General features: G+C 36.8%; 2 protein-coding genes across 9 annotated transcripts in view; one reads left to right on the forward strand and one right to left on the reverse strand.

The window, feature by feature from the left end:
• Window positions 1-883, reverse strand: part of MRE11 (MRE11 homolog, double strand break repair nuclease) — a 64,054-nt gene extending 63,171 nt beyond the window's left edge. For 2 of the 5 annotated variants that reach the window (XM_008513765.2, XM_070622897.1), the window contains exon 1: window positions 749-883. The gene's annotated coding sequence lies outside the window, so the exon portion shown is untranslated. Of the gene's footprint in view, window positions 1-724 lie in introns of all 5 variants that reach the window. The other 3 variants (XM_008513764.2, XM_070622898.1, XM_070622899.1) reach the window with 3 other exon arrangements.
• On the forward strand, window positions 761-6,589 carry ANKRD49 (ankyrin repeat domain 49). 4 transcript variants are annotated; one of them, XM_008513762.2, is made up of 3 exons: window positions 761-1,046; window positions 3,561-3,912; window positions 5,105-6,589. In XM_008513762.2, the coding sequence occupies exons 2-3, from the start codon at window positions 3,658-3,660 to the stop codon at window positions 5,564-5,566; spliced, it is 717 nt and encodes a 238-aa protein (XP_008511984.1). In that variant the 5' UTR covers window positions 761-1,046; window positions 3,561-3,657; the 3' UTR covers window positions 5,567-6,589. The 4 variants fall into 4 exon arrangements, with proteins under 4 accessions (XP_008511984.1, XP_008511983.1, XP_070479001.1 ...); XM_008513761.2 differs by having other exon boundaries at window positions 994-1,158; XM_070622900.1 differs by having other exon boundaries at window positions 1,015-1,182.
• Window positions 6,590-23,602: the final 17,013 nt, after the last annotated feature.

The raw sequence follows: 23,602 nt of genomic DNA on the forward strand, positions 1-23,602 counted from the left end.
TATAAAACATTTTTAAAAAGCAGACTGGCAATTTTGGAAAAGTGTCTCATCTCATCTAAGCATCTACTATTATTTTTTAAGAGCTATGAAGAGAAAATAGACTAGAGCCATTCTAGTTTCACTACTATAATTAAGCTTATCTCCTATTTGCCTTTTCCATGCCCTATGGGAAACTAATGTTTGTAAAATGAATGGGCCAAAAGGGTCACGTACAGTAGGTGGGGTTTAGCACACGAACAACCCTGGATATGCAGAAATGGTTTAACTTGCATGCAAAGGCTACTCTAGAGCATGGAGGCGACCTCGTACTTCCTGCTCAAACACAGCATTTCTTAAAGGAATGGGCGTGCTTGTTTTGGAAAAGAAAGTCCCAAGTTAAAGCCAAAGTAAATACAGAAACACGTGGTCTGCGGAGAAACACCTTCAGGCGCCAGCAGAACCAGCGATAATGGCCAGGATATTCCGTAAGGAGCCACTGCCACCGCGAAATAACCCCTGCCATGTCCAGATTCCTGGTTTCTTGGAGATCCCAAGCCTCAACCCGCCCCACCGCCGGACTCTCTGAGGCCGGAACGCTGGACCCTCCAGAACTCCTCCCCAGCCCGCTCGGCCCATTCTTCCCAGAGCGTCAATCCATTCTGGGCTTCCTGCCAAGAATCCTGCAGTTAAAGGAGGCGGATACGATTCCCAAATTACCCCACACCTATACTCTCCAAAGCCCCACCCTCGAGATCCGAGGCTCTTTTACCCGGGATGACCCAGACTCGTAAGAAGAAAACCAACACCACGGCAACAGCTGGCGGGTGATAAACCGCTTGGCCCTAAACCTGAATTAGGCGGGCGAGAAAAGCAGCTCTTTCCCTCGCGATAACTCATCGATGACGTAGGCGCCTGAAGTCCTCTTCGGCTCTCATTGGCTGCCAAATGCAGTGAGGGAGCCGGGAAGGTAGCGGCGAGGCCCCGCCCTTGTGCCGGAGCCAATCCTGAGCAGCCGAGGGGACGAACCCCGGAAGCGAGGTTGGCGCCGACGGTTTTCCTGTGTATAGGTTGGTACTTTCGGTTGTTTGGGACCACGCTTTCTGGCCGCGTCCCGTCGCCTGAGAACTCCGGGGCCCATAGGAACGCGCGTCCTCTGTCGGCCCTGGCCGAACCCTGCAGGTCAGGCCGTGTCGTGGGTCCTCGGTATGGCTGGAGCGGTTTCTCCGCTCTTGGCTGTTTAAACGGAGGGCCGCAGGCGTGACTCCCGGGCCTGTGGAGTGACCAGCGGTGCCGGAGGGCCGGGGCTGGGGGCCTTCTCCCTCACTCCCACTCCCCTACGATAGAGCATTCGGACCCTCTAGTTTACAAGCCTTTGCCTGCTTCCCCTTATTGTCACCCTAGATCCCAGGTCCAGCACATCTGTATTCCTTTGTGCTGAAAGCAGTAAAATAATAGTGCAGTAAAAAAACGTGAAACTTTTGAGTTATAACCTAGGCCTTCAGTTCCATTGAAGGGGCCAAGATCTAGGGTGAGTTATTTTCGTCTATTCGAAACTCAGCGCCTTCACCTGTAAAATAGGGTTTATGGCCTCACCTGTCGCTGAGTTGTTTGTGAGGAGTTGGCATAGTTCTCTCTCAAAATGGAATGTGTCCTTTAAGAAACATACCCTATTTATCCCTAGTAGAACTTCATCAAGTGAGAATCTTGATAGACTTTTTAAATCCTCCATCAGGGAGATGAACCTGGGTTTGACTTTTTAAATTAAATCCACCAAGAAAATTTTATATGTCATTTATTGTATCTGGAGCAGTAAATTCAACATTTATAAAAAAAGAAAGGGGGGACATAAGATCTGTGCTGTAATGTTACTACATTTGATATAGTTAACAAGTGAACTCTACGTTATTTACCAATATTAAGTGTTTCATGAATTGATGTATGATCACTTTTGTGTTGAAAGGTTCAGGGAATTGTTTGAGAATAAAGAAAAAAGTGAGAGAAAGCAATCCTGATAGGGTCTCTCAATAGACTCTGAAAAGTTGGACAGGCCTCAGAAATCCTTTAGTACAGTACTTACATTTTACAATGAAGTAGCAGGCCCAGAGAAGGTAACAGTCATGAGTGATATATTTAAACTTGAGTTTAATGCTCTTGGCACTAATAATAAAATCTAATGCTGCATTAGGATTGTATACTATTAAACTTGTGAAATTAGGTAGGAAGAAATCAGTATCTTAGGGGTGTGACTAACTCTTGAACTTCTCAGAATCCACTCCAGGCAAAATCAAGTGCTAGGACTTTGCTTAAATTTAATTCTACAAATACATCTTAATGTCCACTGTGTATAAGTAGGCCATAAGTGTAAGTTAAATATAGTCTCTATCCTTAAGCTTTTAATCTTTTAAGAGACTAAAACAAGAACAAAATTAGTAGTGAAGTAAGATAATATGTAGCACAGAAACAGTGGAAACTAGAGAGAGATCTAATGTGGAGGATGAAGAAACTTAATGAAAGAAGTCACATCTGAGAAGGGCCTTGAAAGACTAATAAGGTTTCAACAAGTATAGTTGGAAGGCTGAGAAATGTTTTTAAAATATCTGTTATTCTCATTTTCTTAAATGAGTTAAAGTTTAATATGCTGTGTAACTCTTTAAGCTGATAATGGTTTCTAAGTTAATGTGGCAGCCTAGCAGAGGAAACATCACTTCCTTAAGGAAGCCTTCCCTAATCCCATAGGACTGGGTTAATTATGACCCTCCTGTACACTCACTGTATCTGGACATTGTCCTATCATAGCACGTATCAGGCTGTCTTTGCCAATCTCCCTGATTAGACAGTAAGCTTGTTGAGAGTGAGACAGGGATCTTGTTCATTCTTGAATCCCAGTACCCAGAGACTTTACATACTAGGCATTCTGTTGATATTTGTTGAATGAAGGAGTGAATGACAGTCAAAATTCAGTTCCAAAACAAGAAGCCAACTAAGAACTGCAGTCTATTGATGAATAGGATTACTTTTTAAAGCAATGAATTTTCCTCAGCCTGAAATTATTAAAGTAGAAATAGAATAATTATTACAGATGTCATGATAAAGATGTCTGCATTAACGAGAGATTGGGACAGATGTCCTTTGGGGGCTATTCCATCTCTAAGAATCCCTGATTCTTTGAAATAGTTTTTTAGGAACCCGAAATTTTTCTTTCTGCTCTGTAGCATCTATGTGTCTAGTTTATAAAAATTGTGAATGTGCCTGTCTTTATTATATTAGTTCTAATTTAAAAGCTTCAAGCACTTATTATACTTAGCATAATATAATAGTATCTGAACCAATAGATTCAAAATAAATACAGTTATAACCATTGACTTAGTAGAAGAAAAAACAAAAAAATAAGGAGTATTAGACCATTAAAGATATAGATAACTGAAATCTATCAGTTCCAATATTTAGTGAATGTAAAGGGTGTCAATAAACACCAAAGAGTTTAGACAGGGTTTATTTGTGTATGCTTGCAAAACTTATCTATGCTGTTGATAGAGCCTCAGTTACTGTTTTGCTCATAATTTTTGTGTTTGTGTTTTCAGATCTTGATGAATAAAATAAAGCAGACATAATTCATCTCTAGAAAGATTATTTATACCCTGGCATTTGAAATGCTTTGTATTTAGAATAATAGTAAAAATGGAAAAAGAGAAGGTAAATGATGATGGAAAACCAGACTCAGAGGATTCCTTGGATTTTTCTGAACACTTTAACCAACTTGAATTGTTGGAAACACATGGACACCTTATTCCCACTGGTACCCAAAGTCTCTGGGAAGAGAATTCTGATGAAGATGACCAAGATGAAAAAACTGAAGAGTGGTATCAATTGCAAGAAAAAAAAATGGGAAAAGATCCAAGCAAATTGCTTCTTTGGGCTGCTGAAAAGAATCGGGTAAAAAAAAACACCAATTAAAGAGGAAACCATCATATAGTAGGAAAAGTATTAGATTTGGAGCAAGAAGACCTGTCCGTGAACCTCTGTTTGGTCTGTAACTTTGGGAAAATCCTACCATCTCTGAACCTCTGTTTTCTTATCTGTAAAAATGGCCACCATAATACCTGCCTCTTTTATACAAGAGTTTGAAGGTCAAATGAGGCAATGTACATGAAAGCATATAGTGAGCTACAAAGTGTTATATTAGGTATTTTGGGGGGCTTTAAAGGATAGTTAACTATAAAGATAGCAAGAAATCATCTATATTTTTAAAGCATTTATGTTAAGTCACTAGAATCATCCTAGAGACAAGTATCATTTAGGGAAGGGAGGATGGGAATTAACATTTATTGAATACCAACTATACCATGTGCCTTTCTGCATTATTTGATTTAATCCTTGTATATCCTTATAAGATAGGTAAAGTTCTTTCCTTTTACAGATTAAGAAATTGAGGTTCATGTAGGATGATTGTACTTAATATCATTTGACTAAGTTCCCCCATGTCTGTGTTAGTAAACTAATAACTAAAAAGGTCTTGCATTTTGGGATAACTTTTTAATGCAAGAGCATACTGCATCCAACCAGAGGTTCATAGACAAAACTGAAAATCACTTCCTAAAAACATGTATCTGAGGTTGTTTTAGTTAGAAGGAATTGAGCTCTTTAATCTCTGGATTTCCTTGTTATCATTGTATTCTTCTGATAAAGAAGTCTATTTTTAAAAGTTTTATACTCTATGTATATTGGTGTGATAATCCTACTACAGAAAAATCAATCCATTATGTTTTCTTCACAGATTAAATATAAAATATTAAATACAGTTAGAGCCTGTATTATTCACCTAGGACTACAGCTTTTGTGCAATAAGCCTTACTTGGACCAGTAGTAAATGTATGGTTTGATATTCAGAGAATCACAGTCTTAGAATCAACAGCTTATGGTTAAGGCTAACTTGTTCATTCTTAAATCAGTTGCTCTCTGCCCCCACAAAAAGAAATCTTAAATAATTTTCATTTTATAGTCATCTGCTAACAAGTAAGTTTTTATTTAACTTGATTAGATCTTAATACCACCTATACAGTTTAATTTTCTTTGTGTACTGTTGAGTTTTGAGTTGAGTTTTTTAGAGACCTTTTTTTCCTTTCAGCTTGCTACAGTGCAGAGACTGCTTTCTGAAAAGGCCACTCATGTGAACACTAGAGATGAAGATGAGTATACCCCTCTTCATCGAGCAGCCTACGGTGGACACTTAGATGTTGTCCGTGAGCTGATTGCACAAGGGGCAGATGTTCATGCGGTGACCGTGGATGGCTGGACACCCCTGCATAGTGCTTGTAAGTGGAATAATACCAGAGTGGCTTCTTTCTTACTCCAGCATGATGCAGATATCAACGCCCAAACCAAAGGGCTCTTGACCCCTTTACATCTTGCTGCTGGGAACAGAGACGGCAAAGACACCCTGGAACTCCTCCTGACCAACCGCTACGTCAAGCCCGGTCTGAAAAGCAGCTCGGAGGAAACTGCATTGGACATCGCCCGGAGGACGGGCATCCATCACTACCTCTTTGAAATTGTGGAAGACTGCACGAATTCTTCACCTCGGTCTTAAAGGTTCTAAGAATTTTCTTCAGTTTCCAATTACCAGTGCCTCCTTTGTGTGAGATATAAAATATCCCTGTAATACAAAGTTGACATCAAAAGTCTTACTCCAGAAATTCGGTGGTACTCATTATGATGTCCTTCCAAGTGAATTGCCTGACCTTGGTGTCAAACTGTATTTGCAAGTTGTTTCGATATATCTTTAATGATTTCTGTGGAGTTTGATCAGAAATCATTTTAACTTAACTATACTTAAAAACTTGTCATGGGTTGTACAGAAAACTAATGGTATTTTTGGTGCTGATCCAAGGGAAATGTATTTTTAAATATCCCCATCTTGGATCTTTGTTGAGTATTTAGTATATAGATATGTATTTTTATAAGGTAAGGTAACTCAGAATTTAATTTAAAAGTCTTATTTATACTGATGCAATTCAGCTGTCTTCTCTGCATTACCATAGCCATTTGCTTTCATTTTAAACCATAAGAACTAACATATTAGTGACTTGAATCTTCATAAGTTAAAGAAGCATCAAGAAACATAGATCTTTGTCTTTTATGACCTAGACGATTTTTGAGTGTTCAATCCATGAACGTTATATACTGCCTCCCCTACCACAATTCACACAAGCCTGTGGACAGTCCTACCTCACCCTGGTCAACCTACCTAATCCTTATTCTACTGAGGAGTCAACATGACCTTTTAGACATGCACGCAACTATTCCTTGATCCAAGAGGTCATAATATATCTGCTGTCCAGCTAGTTTTACCTGCCTAATCCTGCTGATTTGAGCACTGCTCATATAATCTCTCAAGTTCACAGGAAATGTTGATTTTCCAGGGTCCTCATTTTATACAAACCATACAAAGGCAAAGTGACAAGGGAAATGGAATTCTAAGAGTTGGGGGATGATTATTACATTGGGGCTAGAACCACAAAGTGGCTCAGGCTTTTTAAAAAGCAACAGTGTAGATAGTGACAAAAGCATAAATAAAAATATTCAAAAAAATAAAAGTTTCAAACAACAAAAAGAGGCCTGAATTCTTTTTTTACCTGTGTGTATCTTCCTTGGCTCCATAACATATTTATTCTTCCAACATACATTTATTTAGCACTTCTCTCTGTTTGTCCAGCAGCACTTTCCTGTAGACTACCTAGCCCTCTGTGACTACTCCCAAAGGGTTTTCTCTTCTCAACACCAGAAACTAACATGCTAGAAAAAGGAAACTATACTAATGGTCCTTTTCTTCAGTTACATTTTTTAAATGTCCATCAAAGTTTATCTCTTTTGAGCCAGCCCATGTGACCTAATCACCCTAGACTAAGCAATAATGTTATTTAATCAAATATGTCTGGTAGGTTTTAGGTTAGAAGAAAATTGGATCATCTCAGAAGAGTTAAAGATAATATATAAACTGAATCATTGTGACAAACAGGATCTCAAGAGTTAGGAAAGTTTCAGTTATTTTGTGATCTCTGGCTAAAAGATAACTCGCTTTCAGAGTATCAACATCTGTGACACAACGGTTTTGGCAGAAAGTGAGGGGTTGCTTTCTGTTTAATCTCTCACAATTTAGTGATACTAAATGACAGGTACAGCTGATAGACAGTGATGGTAGAATAGGAGCCCAACTATCCCAGTAGACCACTAAACAAGGCTGCCTAGTTATCTGAAAGTCACAGAGCCTGTGGCTCCTATCTTACTTGGAAATGAGTTGCATCCATGATTTTAAGACGTTTTCCACCTAAGTATGGGGCCAAAGAAGCCGCCTTATTTCTGACAAGGAGCTGAGATGTGACTGCTCCCTTGTTTTCGGGCCTCAACACTCAACCAGTGCTAGGGAGCAGACTTTACATATAAGAGAAATGTCTTCCATCCCTGAGGGCAGAATTTGTATTGTTTCCTTTTCCTTTCCTTAGTATTTACTAGACTATTCACAGAGGGCACTCACTAATTGTGCTTTTGACTATTATTACTTACCTATACTTTCCAGTCTGCTTTAAGAAAGCTAACTAGCTCAGTTTGCAAGCAAAACTGTCTCTAATCCTGTAGAGTTTATCCAAAGATTTATTTTAAAATAAAATTTATGTTTTTCATAACTAAGGGCTTAATTGTGATTAACTTATATGCTTGAGGAAAAAGTATCTTTTTGTCATTGTTCAAGGGACACATCATAATTCATAGGCCCACAGTGAAAGTTGGCCTTGCATTCTGGCCCACAGCCTACCACAGTGATGGGATTTAGGGTCTTTATATTACAGGTATGAAAGTATCCATTTCTTTCTTTTCTTTGGCGTCTATTTTCGTATCTACCACTATGCTGGAAGATCATGATCAAAAGAGGCCCAGAGAAGTGACACTCGCTCCGAGACTTATGTCCCATGCCGAAATCAAACTTCAACACATAGTACCATATTGACCCTACCTGAAATGGCTCTAGGAATTTGTAGAACTGCTTTGGCTCAGGGAGGTACAAAATATGATCACAAAATCATTGATTATGCCTTTTTTGTAATTAGTTTATCCTGGGATGCTCTAGTCCCTCTGTAGGATTACCAGCTGACCATTCAACGTGTGCAATATGAAGTACCTTCTCTAAAGGGAATTTAAGATGTGTGTTTATTTAAAGTTCAGAAGACAGTAAGCTAAGAAGGCTTGAGTGTAGCCTATTGATGTTTAAAATTCTTGAAAATTTCCCTTTGAAACCCTAAACTTTCACTTCTAGGAACCTAAGTAGAAATGATCTAAATCAGTGCCATCACACAGAAACATAATGCGAGCCACATATGTAATTTTACATTTTTTTCTAGTAGCCGCATTACAACAAAAACAGGTGGAGTTAATTTTAACAATGCACGTTATTTAACCTAATACATCCAAAATATTCATTTCAACATGAGTTAGATACTAAAAAATTATTGAGATATTTTACTTCTTTGTGTGGTAAGTCTTCAAAATACACTATGTATTTTATGGCACATCTTCAGTCAGACTAGCCACACTTGCCTAGTGGCTGCTTCATTGAACAGCACAGGTCTGGATGCCTAAAACATTCCCTGACGGCATAGCAGAATGGTTAGGAGGAGCATTAAAATTTGAGCCGGACAAAACTGGGTTCAAATCCTGATTGCCACCTATGTGTGACTTTGGGCGAATAACCTCGGTTTTCTCATATGTAAAATGGAGATAATATCTATCCTGTTACAGTTTTATAAGGAATAAATGAGATATAATGTGGATAAGGTTCCTATTACATGGTAGGTACTCAAAAACAGGTCTTGAGTGGTCCCTTTACTCAGCATTGCAAGCAGAAATGCCCTTCGTGTTTTAGATATTTGGTTCCTTGAAGATCCCCAAGCTCTCCCTTTATATTTCTATAGTTCTCTCTGATGACTTTCCAGTAAAATATGCCGCACAGAGCTGCTTTCAAGATCCAAACACCTCCACTCCTAGAAGAAAATGCATACCCCGTCTTCAAAGTTCCCTGCCAGATATCAAAGGTCTCCAACAGAAGAAAAAACTCAAGCAATAAGCAAAATAAAACAAAAGAATTTCAGCCGATAATTACAAGGACTTGAAGGAAATGAGATTCTGAAAGAAAATGTGTTTGAGAGTGGATCCAGGGCCTTGAAACTAAGAATGGTTATTGCTCGTTCTACATGCGGCTTCTTGATGCCTATCAAATGAGTTGCTCTTTAAATTCATATCTAATTTTTTCCCTTTTTCAGGTTGGGTCTTGTTAACGCTGAGCAAGTAGAATAAAAACACAGAGACATTCATTTTTGGTTTATCACTTTATCCAATCGAAACTCACATACATGTAATAGTTCTCACTACGAAATTTAATGACATTGCCACGTCCACCAGAGGATCTCAGAGTAGCAGGATTTGTAGGCCAGAAAATCTGCTTAATGAAATAAATAGCTTATATAAATCTGAAAGCAAACTGCTACCTAATTTGTTTTCTTCCTTCCTTTTCTATTATAATATGTTCAGCATTTCCTCTCTACTCGATGTACAGTACTTGGAAATTAGAAAAACGTCTTTGGAGAGTGAATGTGAGTTCATAAGGAGCACTGTCTCCTGAGCCGTCATTCGAGTTCCCTTTTCAGATACAGCTGCCTTAAACAGAGGCAATTTTTAGCAACCAAAAAAGTAAGAAAGTGAGCCTTCCGTCATTAAAAATCAGGTTTTTCCAAACCCCAAATTTAATAACTCATGAAGAAAACATGTCCTGATTGAAGGCACAAGCTCTGGAACCAAGACACAGCTCTGCTGTTAGAATCATGGAAAGACCTGATACAGAATCAGATCCTTCAGTGCATGTACCAGAGGAAAGCACCAGAGTTCAGGGGCCGGCCCAGTGGCACAGCACTTAAGTGCGCACATTCCACCCCGGCAGCCTGGGGTTCACCGATTTGGATCCTGGGTGCAGACATGGCACTGCTTGGCAAGCCATGCTGTGGTAGGCATCCCACATATAAAGTAGAGGAAGATGGGCACGGATGTTAGCTCAGGGCCAGTCTTCCTCAGCAAAAAGTGAAGGATTGGCAGTAGTTAGCTCAGGGCTAATCTTCCTTAAAAGAAAAAAAAAAGCACCAGAGTTCAGATTTGCTTTCACGTGCTTTTGTATATTTCTCATTTGAAGATATGCAAAGCTTACAAAAAGACTCAGAAGGAAGAAAAAGATGTTAGTGTCCTTTCACTCATTCTTTTGATTTTAATCTTCACCCTTAGACAATGAGGAGGTTTTGGAGTCCATCTAGAAAGATAGTTGCATGTCAGGGTTTCTCACACTATTGACATTGGAGTCAACTCCTTTGCTGTTGGGGCATCCTGTGCATTGTAGAATACTTAGCAGTGCTCTTGGCCTCTACTTACTAGATGCCAGTGGCACCTCCCACTACCCCTCCCCAGTTTCAACAACCGAAAATGTCTCCAGACATTGCCAAATGTTTTCTGCTATCATCAAAAATCTCTAAGGCAGGAAATTCCATAATATGAGTAGCCTCAAAGTTCTTTTATTAGCATGCAATTAAATTTTATTTAAAGTGCATGTCTTCCTTAGATTCCAAATATTCATCAGTGTACGTTCAAAAATTAATCATTGATTCTATTTTAAATTTTAGTATTTTATTAATGACATAAATATATTAAAAAATTGGGCTAAAACATACAATTGTATGTAGAAAACATAGAACTCTTTGTCATTTGTAAGAAAAATTCACTTCCTACTCCCAAGGTTTGACCTCTAGGAAATATACCCCTTAGGTCAGATGAGTTTATTTTTAGAGAAATTCTAACTTCTGGGTATTAATGGAGATGATAATCAAATCCTGATTTTTAATAGGTTGCACCATTACAAATGTAAACTTTTTATTGCATTGCTGTATAAAATACTACAGCAGTCTCCTCTTATCCACAGTTCCGCTTTCCAAGGTTTCCGCTACTTGTGATCAACCCCAGTTGGAAAATATTAACCGGAAATTCCAGAAATAAGCAACTCATAAATTTTAAATTGCATGCCATTCTGAGTAGCATGATGAAATCTTGTGCTGTCCCACTCCGTCCTGCCTTGGATGTGAATCATCCTTTTGTCCAGCATATCCACGCTGTCCACACTACCTGCCTGTTAGTCACTTAGTAGCCATCTGGGTTATCAGATTGAATGTCCTGGTATCACAGTGCTTGTGTTCAAGTAACCCTTATTTTACTTAATAATCCCTAAAGCACAAGAGTAGTGATGCTGGCAATCCGGATATGCCAAAGAGAAGCCTTAAATTACTTCCTTTAATGGAAGAGATGAGAGTTCATACCTAAAAAAATTGTATGCTGAGGTTGCTAAGACCCATGGTAACTTTTACTACAGTATACTGCTATAATTGTTCTATTTTATTATTGTTGGTAATGTCTTACTGTAGCTAATTTATAAATTAAACTTTATCATAAATATGTATGTATAGGAGAAAACATAGTGTGTATATATATATATATATATGGTTCAGTACTACCCACGGTTTCACACATCCACTGGGGGTCTTGGAACATATCCCCCAGGGATAAGGGAGGACTACTGTATTAAGATGATACACAGGCTTTTTACTTCTAGGAGAAAAGGGATAAGAGTAGCCAATGACCTCTGTCAGAGAAGGGTAAAATGGGGAGGGAGCTAGCAGGTTCCAAGTGGAAACAACTGGGGAAATAGAAAATAATCTCCTAATGTCATTACAGATCTAAAATTCTTTTAATTTGTTATTTAAATATAAAAATAATATGGTATAACTTATTTTGGCAATTACTTTCACTTTAAAAATTAATTCCAAGATGAAATATATCAAAATCAAAATGTAAAAAAAAATCCTACATCTGTTTATCAGCCTTCCCCAACTATCATTTCTGCAATGCAAGAATGACATAGTCTCATTTGATCTTGTTTATGAAAGTTCCAAGATGTGATATCCAAGATGTAATACTCGGAACCACCGTGATGATGTTAATAGCTAACAATGGCGTGCTTACTGCGTGCCAGCTGTGCTGTAGGTGCTCACATATGTTATCTCATGTGAGCCTCACGATAACCCTGTGAGGGAGATGCCATTGTACAAATGAGGAAATTGGGCTCATGGAGGTTATCGCCCACTGTCATGAATTGAGTTTCCAGAAAGCTTGTGTTCAATTATTATAGCTTTTCACCTGTGATGTTCTCAAATGTTAATATCCATGTACCACCAGTCAGTCTATCAAATAATCATAACAATAAAAATTCCATTTTCTTTAATATGATTTTTATGTAGTTTATTTATGGTAGTGTTTGAGAAGATAAAAACTACCATTATTAGGAGCAAATTGCATTTTATGGCATAAATAAGCAAAAATTCCATTAAATCATAAGAGCCAAAGCAATTTTTAAAAAGAAAAACAAAGTTGGGGGATTTATACAACCTGATTTCAAAACTAACTGGCAGTCTCAAGACAGTGTGGTGTTGGTGGATAGACATGTAAATCAACAGAAGAGAGTCTAGAAAAAGATCCAGATATAAACGGTCAATAGATTTTTGACAAAGGTGCCAAGGATTTCAAATGGGACATTTTAAGAAACAGTGCTGGAACTGAACATCCATTTGGGGAAAAAAATTAACTCGTTTATAGACAGCAGAGCAGTGGTTGCCTGGCGACAGGGACAGAAGTTGGACTGCCACATGCGGGAGGAATCTTTTGGAAGTGGTGGAAGTGTTCTGTATCTTGATTGTCGTGGTAGTTTTTCAAGGATATGCAACTGCCCAAGTCATTAAATTCTATAGTTTAAATGGAATGTAGTTTTTCTGTACGTAAGTTATATTTTAATAAAGTTGATTTTTAAAAGTAGGTATCCAAAGATAACTACTTCCATCCTTTTGTTATTTTCCATAGCAAGGAGGGAGCCAGGAAGACCTCTTCACTAAATTTTAAAATATCTTCCTGGAGGCTGCAGTCCTGTGAGTTCTCAAAAAAAATAGATTTCACCAATTCACTGGAATTTTAAAATTCCAAGCAAAAAGCCCTTTATAATTGGAAGGTACAGTTTCTCCATTAAATGACAGAGTAGGAAACAAAACAACTGTCCTAAAACAATTTATCCATTTGAGAGCATTCAACAAATTTGAAAAGATGCCTTAGTTACTATAAGAAAGATTTTGTTGGCTTTTAAAAGAGCTTAGAACAGGACTGTTAGAATCTAGAACAGGATACCAAAGTGATTATAGCGTCTATTTTTCTGAAGAAAAAACAATATTAATAAACATCCATTGCTTATTCAATTGCCATGTTACTAAGAAGAAGAAAGACTGAGATGACTTCCGGAGATGTGTGCACAATCTATAGAATTAAACACAGAATGTAAAACTTAATCCACCTTGATTTTACTAATATACCGTGAAGTAATACAAAGTAATATATTAAGTCTGGCAATATATTATGTTTTTAGTTCTTTGATAAAGACTTCATGTTTCTACATGAAATACAATTTTTAACTTTTTACAAGAAAAATTTAGTCTTGAGTTTTGCCTCCATCTAGTGGACAGGTTGATTTTTTACATTTAATGAAAATGAGAAAAGGATAAGCCATTCTGTTTTTGTCGTTCATTTTTAGTTTTTTGGAAGGCAAAAAAAGTAAAGGAAAATAGTAACCACAGTTCCTAGATAAAACTGTATTTTACACTTTTTTAATCAATAATTTATTCCCAAGAAGATTTGAGGTGATGTACAATTGAAAACACAAATATGAAAATTGGAAATAGAAAATCAAAAGGCATTTAGAACGAAAAAGAAATCACCTAAATTAATATAGTTACTGCAATTGACAAATGATCTCCAAGCTTTTTGATACTGTAGACAAAAAGAGAAGAATAAGAATTGTGTAATTCTTTATTATTTGGTCAAAGTAACCCACATTATTATTATTTTTTTTAAAGATTTTATTTTTTTCCTTTTTCTCCCCAAAGCCCCCTGGTACATAGTTGTATATTCTTCATTGTGCGTTCTTCTAGTTGTGGCATGTGGGACGCTGCCTCAGCGTGGTTTGATGAGCAGTGCCATGTCCGCGCCCAGGATCTGAACCAACGAAACACTGGGCCGACTGCAGCGGAGCGCGCGAACTTAACCACTCGGCCACGGGGCCAGCCCCAACCCACATTATTTTTTTATGAGTAAAAATATTTTCAGACTAATTTTTTCTTATTAAAATATGCTTAATTTTTGTATAATTTTGTAGAGCTATAAGAAAAACGGTAAAATTCAGAAATCTTGATGAATTCTACAAAGTGAAGACACCAATGTAATTAGTACTCAGATTAAGTTATAGAACACAAACCAGCACCCCAAAAGCCTACCTTGTGCTCCCCTCAATGCTCCTTCAAGTTAACCACTATTCTAACTCCTATCACCATCGTTTCATCTTGCCCACATAAACGGGATTATTATGCATATTTTTGTGTTCGCATCTTTCAGTCAACATTACATCTGTGCAATTCATCCATATTTTTGCCTATAGCAGGGGTTTGTTCTTCTTCATTGCTGTATTCTGTTATATGAATACACAATAATTTATGTATACATTTTATTTTTGATTTTTGAAACGCATTTGAATTGTTTCCAGTTTGAGGCTTTTATAAATAGTGCTGGCACGAACATTCTGGTATATGGTTTTGGTGTACACATTATACACTTTTGTATATAACTAGTATCAGGACTGCCAGGCCATAGAACATACTTATATTAAGCTTTAGTAAAAATTGCCAAAACAGTTCTCCAAAGTGGTTGTGCAAATTTACACTCTTTGCAGCAAGGAATGAATGTTCTGATGGCTCCAATCCTCCCAACTATTGTTACTGTCACTTTGTTTATTGTTGTTGTTTTGTAAATAGTCATTCTAGTAGATGTGTAGTAATATCTTGCTGTACTTTTTGTGTGTGTGTGTGTGGAAGATTAGCCCTGAGCTAACATCTGCTGCCAATCCTCCTCTTTTTGCTGAGGAAGACTGGCCCTGAGCTAACATCCATGCCCATCTTCCTCTACTTTTTATATGTGGGATGCCTACCACAGCACGGCTTGCCAAGCAGTGCCATGTCCGCACCTGGGATCCAAACCGGCGAACCCCAGGCGGCTGAAGTGGAACGTGCACACTTAACCACTGAACCACTGGGCCAGCCCTCTTACCGTACTTTTAATTTGCATTACCCTGATGACTAATTACAGGAAACAAATTTTGTATGCTGATTGGTCATCTGCATCTCCTCTTTTGTGAAGCACTTATTCATCAGTCTCCATTTCATTATTGTGTTGTGTGCCCTTTTCTTATTGATTTGTAGGAGTACTTTATACATTCTGGATACTACTCATTTGTTGGATACGTGGATTGCAAAAATGTTCTCCCAGTCTGTGGCTTGCCCTTTCACTCTCTTTATGGTGATTTTAATGAATAGAATATCTTAAGTTTAATGACCTCTAATTTATCAATTGGTTTCTTTTATGGTTAGTGCATTTTGTTTCCTGTTTAAGAAATACTGGCCTGCCCCCAGATCATGAACATATTTTTTTCATTGTTATCTTCTATAAGCTTTAATGTTTTACCTTTAGTGCTATAATCCATTTTGAGTTGATATTTGTGTTTGATGTTTGGTAGGAGTCAAGGTTCATTTTTTCCCATTTGAATATCCAATTTATCCAATACCACGTATTAAAAAGACCACACACACACACACACACACTACAGTGACACTTTTGACATATATCTGGTGATAATATATGGTTGGGTCTGTTTCTAGACTCTCTATTTTATTCCATTGATCTATCTTTCCTTCAATGCCATAGTTTTAATACTGTGGCTTGATATTAAGTCTTGCTATCATGTAGCATAAATGTTCGAACTTTGTGTTTATTCTTCAAGGTTGGTTTTGCCATTCTTGGCCCTTTGCATTTAGTTTCAATTTTAGAATCCCTTTGTCAATTTCTATTTTAAAACAACCCTGCTGAGATTTAGATTGGAGTTACATTATAAATCAGTTTGAGGATAATTAAACATTGTTATAAGATTGCGTTACAAGTCTTGAATATAATATATTCCTCCATTTATTTAGGTATTAATTTTTCTTGATAACGTTTTAGAGTATTCTCATGGAGTTCTTTTTTTTTCTTAGATTTATTCTTATGAATCTGGTGGCTTTTGATGCTATTGTAAATGATATATTTTTTACATTACAATTTCTATTTCTTTGTTGCTGTATAAAAGAAAAATTTATTTTTTTATAGACTGTGTCCAGTGAATTTAATAAATTTATTAATTCTAATAGTATATCTGTACATTCATTTGAATTTTCTATGTGCACAACCATGTTGACAGATAATAAGTTTAATTTCTTCCTGTTCTCTTTTATTTTCTTAATGCAGTAAATTACATTGCTTGATTTTCAAATGTTAAATCAACCTTGCATTCCTAGAACAATCACAACTTTATTATGCTTTGTTATCCCTTTTTTTTTACATGCTGGGTTATATTTGCTAGTATTTCATTTAATATTTGAATCAATCTTCATGAGGGAGATTGACTTATTCTCTTCCTTTTTTTTAACATTCTTTCAGCTTTTGTATAAATATGAGTTGAGTATGTTAAAATTTTTTCTAAGTCCTGGAAAGTTTGGATAGGATTGGTGTTATATCATTCTTAAATGCTTGTAAGAATTCAATAATGAGGCTTTAGGTTTTCTTTGTGGGATAGTTTTTAATTTTGAATTCAATATCTTTAATAGTTATATTTCTATAACTACTTCTGTTAAGGTTATATTTCTTTAGGTTCATTTTGGAAAGCTTCATTTAAGTAATTTGTCCACTTCATCTAAACTGTCAAATTTACTAGCATCAAATTATTCATTATATCTTCTTATTATCTTTTTAATGTCTGTAAGACATTAAGGAGTCACTCAACAAATATGTATTAAATGAACAAACAAGGCAGAAAAAAGTGGAGCTGCTCAAGATAAAGGAGCACCTGCTCTGTCTCCAGGAAATCCCTTGGATCCTGTGGAGCAGTGTGAAATCTAGTGAACGCAATGATCTCTAGGCTTCTCACTGCTCCAAAGTTTTGTGACTGTGACATTCATCCAGCAGTTAGAAATGTAGGATTGGAGTCAGGATAAAGATTGAATCTGGAGATATTTAAAAGGCACAGAACCTTAAGGTGATAATTAAAGTATTGCAATCTAATGAAATAGCAAAAGGAGAGAAAAGAGCAAAGGAAGAACTTGAAGAAATGTCAACATTGATGAGTTTGGAATTCTGAAAAGAATGGTGATAGCAGTGGGGACATGACCACTAGAGAACTAGCCGTAAAGCCAGGAAAATGCACAGTTTTGGAAACCAAGAGGAGACTTTCAATAAAAATGTGGTCTAAAACATTGTCAAATGCTATTAGAGAGGTCAAGAGACATGAGAAAGTATAGCTTGATTTGGAGATTAAGACATACTTGACGACCTTCAAGAGACTAAATTCAGTCAAGTGGTGAGAGTGGAAACAGACTATAGGAAATTAAAAAGTGAATTGAATGTGAGCCACTGGAGACCAAGGTAATTCTTGAATTGTCAAGAAAATAGGCCACAAAGGAAAATAAGTAGAATAATATAAGCTTGGGATATTTAGCATGGCAAAGGGAAGGATTTTATATATTTTTGAGCAGAAATGAAACAATTTGTATAGGGATAAAGAAAGAAGAATCAATATACATAAGATAGGTAATAGAAAGCTGGAGGAGTTTGAAGTGGAAGGGGAACCTACAGAATGGGACAAAATATTTGCAAATCATATATTTGATAAAGGGTTAATATCCAGAATATATAGAGATACTTGCTCACCAAATGTTCATTACAACATTATTCACAATAGCCAAGAGGTGGAAGCAACCCAAATGTCCATCAACAGATGAGCAAATAAAGAAAATGTAGTATATACATAAAATGGAATATTAAGCCTTTAAAAAGAAGGAAAACCTGTCACATGCTACAACAGAGATGAATCTTGAGGACATTATACTAAAGGAAATAAGCCAGTCACAAAAAGACAAACACCGTATGACTCTACTCATTATGAGATATCTAAAGTATTCAAACTCATAGAAACAGAAAGTAAAATGGTTGTTGCCAGGAGCTGGGGAAAGAAGGAAATAGGGAGTTGGTGTTCAATGGATATAGAATTTCTGTTTTGCAAGATGAAAAAGTTTTAAACATCTGTTACAACAATGTAAATATATTGACACTTAGAAATGGTTAAGGTGTGATAAAAAAACTATTAGTCCTATAAAAAAGATAATTTCAAATGTTTATGATTTTCAGAATGTTCTAAATGTTCTCACAGATTATTTTACAAGTAAATGTTATAATACAGATTTATAAGATAGGTATTTTTAAAAGATAATTGACTGTTTAAACAAAAATATTAACAATTTTTACAGAGTTTATAACATCTAAAAGTAAAATGTATGTCAATTATATAATGGCTGGGAGGGGAGACATGAGAGGTTCTTAAACTATACCTGAAGTGGTATAATATCCCTTGAAGGTAGTCCATGAAAAGTTAAAGATGTATACTATAAACACTAAAGCAACCACTAAAACAACAAAGCAAAGAGCTATAGCTAGCCATCATGATAAAAACACTCAATAGACTAGGAATAGAAGAGGACTTCCTCAACCTGATAAAGGGCATCTATAAAAACCCAAAACTAATCATACTTAGTGGTGACAGATTGAATGCTTTCCCCCTAAGATCAAGAACAAGACTAGGATGTCTGCTCTCACCACTTCTATTAAACATTGTACTGGAGATTCTAGCCAGGGCAATTAGGCAAGAAAATAAAATAAAAGGCATCCAGATTGGAAAAGAAGTAAAAGTATCTCTATTTGAAGATGATGTAATCTTATATAGGAAATCATAAGGAATCCACTGAAAAAACTATTCTAACTAATAAATGAGTTCAGCAACACTCCAGGATACAAGATCAATATATAAAAATCAATTGCATTTCTAAACAGTATCAATGAACAAACTGAAAATTAAATTTAGAAAACAATTTTGTTTATAAACCATCGAAAGAATAAAATACTTTGGAATAAATTTAACAAAAGAAGTGGAAAACTTTGAGAATTACAAAATGTTGAAAGAAATTAAATGAAAGAAGCACTAAATAAATGGAAAGATATTCCATGTTCATGGATCAAAACACTTATTGTTAAGACGGCAATACTCCCTGCATTGATCTATAGATTCAACGCAATCTCTACCAAAATTCCAGCTAACCTCTTTACAAAAACTGACTAGCTGGTCCTAAAATTCATATGGAAATGCAAGGAACCCAAAAGACCCAAAACAGTCTTGAAAAAGAACAAAGTTGGAGGCCTAATACTTTTTTACTTCAAAACTTACTAGAAAACTATGTTAAGCAAGATATTGTGGTACCGGCCTGAGGACAGACATACAGATCAATGCAATAGAATTGAAAGTACAGAAATAAACCCTCACATTTATGGACCATTGACTTTAGACAAGGTTGTCAAGACAATTCAATGGAGGAAAAAATAGACTTTTCAACAAATGGTGCTGGGAAAATTATATATCCACATGCAAAAGAATGAAGTTGTACTCCTACACCACACTATGATCTTAATACAAAAATTAACTCAAGATGGTCACAGACTTAAATGTAAGAGCTAAAACTATAAAACTCTTAGAAGAAAGCATAGGGGGAAAATCTTCATGACACTGGATTGGCAATGACTTCTTCTATGTGACACCAACAGCATTAGCATCAAACAAAAAAATAGATAAATGAGACTACATCAAAACTGAAACTTTTTTAAATCAAAGGACACTATCAACAAAGTGAAAAGGCAACCCATGGAAGAGGAGAAAATATTTACAAGTCATATATCTGATAATAGATTAACATGCAAAATAAGAACTATAACTCAACAATAACAAAGAACCCAACTCAAAAATGGGCAAAATAGTTGAGTAGAAATTCTCCAAAGAATAGATATGAATAGCTTATATGCACATGAAAAGATGCTCAATATCACTAGTCATTAAAGAAATGCAAATCAAAACCACAAAGTGATACCACTTCACACTAACTAGAATAGCTATTACAAAAAAAAAAAGGGAAAGTTACAAGCATTGGCAAGGATGTAGAGAAACTGGAATCGTTGTGCTTTGCTCGTGGGAATGTAAAATGGTACAGCCACTTGAAAAGGTTTGATGGTTCCTCAAAAAGTCAAACAGAATTACCATATGTCCAGCAATTTCATTTCTAGGTATATGCTCAAAAGAACTGAAAGCAGGAAGTCAGATAACTTGTATACCAATGTTCATTGCAGCATAATTGGCAACTGGCAAAAGGTAGAAACAACCCAAATGAACATCAACAGATGAACAGGTAGACAAAATGTCGTTTATACATACAATGTAATGTTATTCAACCTTTGAAAAGAATGAAATTCTGATACATGCTACAACATGGATGAACTTTAAAAACATTATGCTAAGTGAAATAAGCCAGACACAAAAGGAAAAATATTGTCTGATTCCACTTATATGAGGTACCTAAGGTACTAAATTCATAGAGACAGAAAGTAGAATAGAGCTTGCCAGGGGATGGGAGAGGGGGAAATTGGGAATTATTGCTTAATGGGTACAGAGTTGTTTGGGATAACGAAAAAGTTCTGGAAATGGAGAGTGGTGATAGCTGTTCAACACTGTGAATGTACATAATGCCATTGAATTGTATACTCAAAAATGGTTAAATATTGATTTTATGTTATTTGTATTTTACCACAATAAAAATAAAGCAGTTAGACCCCTAGCTCCCCCATTCTGAACAGCTGTATGGATGACCCCACCCCAGCAGAAGACTGGAGGTAATTCTCTGGAGGAAGCCAAACAGAGGCCCTCTGCACTGGAAAGTACAAAGCACAATTGAGGGCAGGACCACCATACTGAAACGGGAATTTCATGAATATTTACATACTTCACGTTGAGCCCTCAGTTCTCTTCTCCCACTCACTTCCCAGGATACTGGTACCTGACTGATATCCTCCAGCAGAGAGACTGGAAGAGTCACCTCATGGAGAATCAGAGTAGTTCAAGAGATAAGAACTTAAAATACTGACATCAGGGGTTCCCCAACTGAACAGCCTAGACAGATCACCCATCAGTGAAACCCCCAGTCTATAAGCCCCACCATATGCACAGATTCATATGCTCGACTATCAGATAAGGCAAGACAGTCAAGGATCACCTGGCGACTGAGGAAACCTACTAAGACAGAGACCATAAGAAACAGGAATGGGTAACGTGGAGGAAGCAGCAATTATACAAGCAGAAAATAATGTTGGAAATGAAATACGTCATTAGTATCCTCAGAGAGATAAGATATTGCATCCATGATATAAAGCCAAGATATTGTATAAAAAGGAATATTCGGAGAGCTCTGAGACATTAAAAACATGATAGCAGAAGTGAAAAATAGAATGTTTAGAAATACTGTTGAGGAAATCTCCTAGAAAACAGTGCAAAAATAGAGATATAAAGTAGGAAAAATAGGTCAGAAAATTAGAGCCCAAATCAGATCTAACGTACAAATAACAGGAGTCCCAGAAAAACAACAAAGAAATTGTAATAAAATAATTCAAGAAAAATCTCTAACATGAAGAACATGAGTTTCCAGACTGCAAAGATCTACTAAGTGCCCAGCAAAATGGATGAAAAATTTACCCATATCAAGCTGTATCATCATGAAATTTCAGAACAATGAGGACAAAGAGAAGATCCTTCAAGTTTCTAGAAAGAAAAAACAGGTCCTACACAAGGGCTCAGGAAGAGAATGGCAGCAGAATTCTCTATGGCAACATTGGATGCCAGAAGACAATGGTGCAATGACTCGAAAATTCTGAGGAAAAATTATTTCCAAGCTAGAGTTCTTTACTCAGCCAAACCTCCACATTAGTAGAGAGCAAAATAAAGACACCTTCAAACCTGGCAGGACTTGGACATTTTACCTCCCTATACCATTTCTCAAAAAGCTACTGACTGGAGATAGGCTCCACCAAATATAAATGAGTAAACCCCGAAAGAGAAAAAGATGGATCCACAAAATAAGGGATCCAATGCAAGAGAGAGGCAGGATAGTGAAGGGAAATCCTTAGACAACAGTGTGCAACCACAGGTCTATAGAGCAACCAGTCCAGACTGGAATAGATCACAAGTCCCTCTGGGAGGGACTTTCCTCAAAAAGATGAAATTGATTGAATTCCTCACATGTTTGAACTATTAAGATATTTACACAAGGAGGAAGAATTTGGGAATTAATTAGTGATAAGGGCATTAAAAGCCAAGCAAATTAAAAAACAAGACAATTATTAACTCCAAGTAATTAAAAGGTTATGCAAAAAGGAAAAGTGACCGTAGGATACTACATAGCTCAGCTGTGACTAGACTTTACATAGCGATAATAATGTAAATTCTCTAGCCAAAACTTCAATTTATCTCTATTAGGAAGTTTGAGGGGACAGTAAGTTTATGTGAGGTGCAGAGCATGAAAGAGAGCTAAATCCTCATCTTCCACAGTAGGAAATCAACACATGATACCCCAAACTGAAAAACATAAAAGTAGCAAAATAAGCATTTGGTTATATGGTTGTAAATACTGTTATCAGAAAAAAGAGATGAAAGTGGGTGCCTCTGGGGTGAAATGGAGGCAGAGGAGCCCCCTGTATTATTTGGTTACAAGCTTTGTAGAATTATTTAACGCTAAAATAATGTATGTTTAGCTTTCATAAAATTAACACCACCCTATAATTTATTTTTTTAAATGACTGCAAAAACAAAACAAAAGCAACCTCATGCTCCAAATAAAACTCTAGATTTCCCCATTTGCTATTCAAATCAAACTTTGCTGAATTTGATTTCCTCATCTGTAAAATTGCTGATTACATGGATTGAAATAGATTGTGAATACAAAAGTGCCTGAAAACTACAAGAGTTGTTTAATAATAATAATAGCTTACATTCCAAAAGTTTGGAATCCTCAACATTCATTTATTTGATCACGTTGTCTGTGCAGCAAGGAGTAGGACACGACAAGCATAATAAGCACAAGCTGTGTGGCACCAGCGACCTTACGGTGAACTCACCTGTGCAGTACCTAGTCCCGTCCCTACCTTTTCCAGGTGGTGATCTATTCTGGCTTTGGGACCAGACTTTTCCAGAGTTCAGATTCCACCTGTGCCACTTCCTAGCTGTGTGGCCTCACACAATTTCCTTAGCTTTTCTGAATCTGTTTCCCTACCTGGGAATAGTAAAGCCTCTCCTGCGAAGTTGGAGGGAGAAACAAACGGAAAGTTAATGGAAAACCCTCTGCTTCGGTGGGTAAGTAATCGCAGCTCCCTAACTCCAGCGCCTTACTGGGCGCGCGGGACGGCCGAGGCCCGGGAGAAGCCGGCTGAGAGCCGCTGCGAGCCGGAG

Source organism: Equus przewalskii, chromosome 6 (assembly GCF_037783145.1).
Source record: "Equus przewalskii isolate Varuska chromosome 6, EquPr2, whole genome shotgun sequence".
Lineage (NCBI taxonomy): Eukaryota > Metazoa > Chordata > Mammalia > Perissodactyla > Equidae > Equus > Equus przewalskii.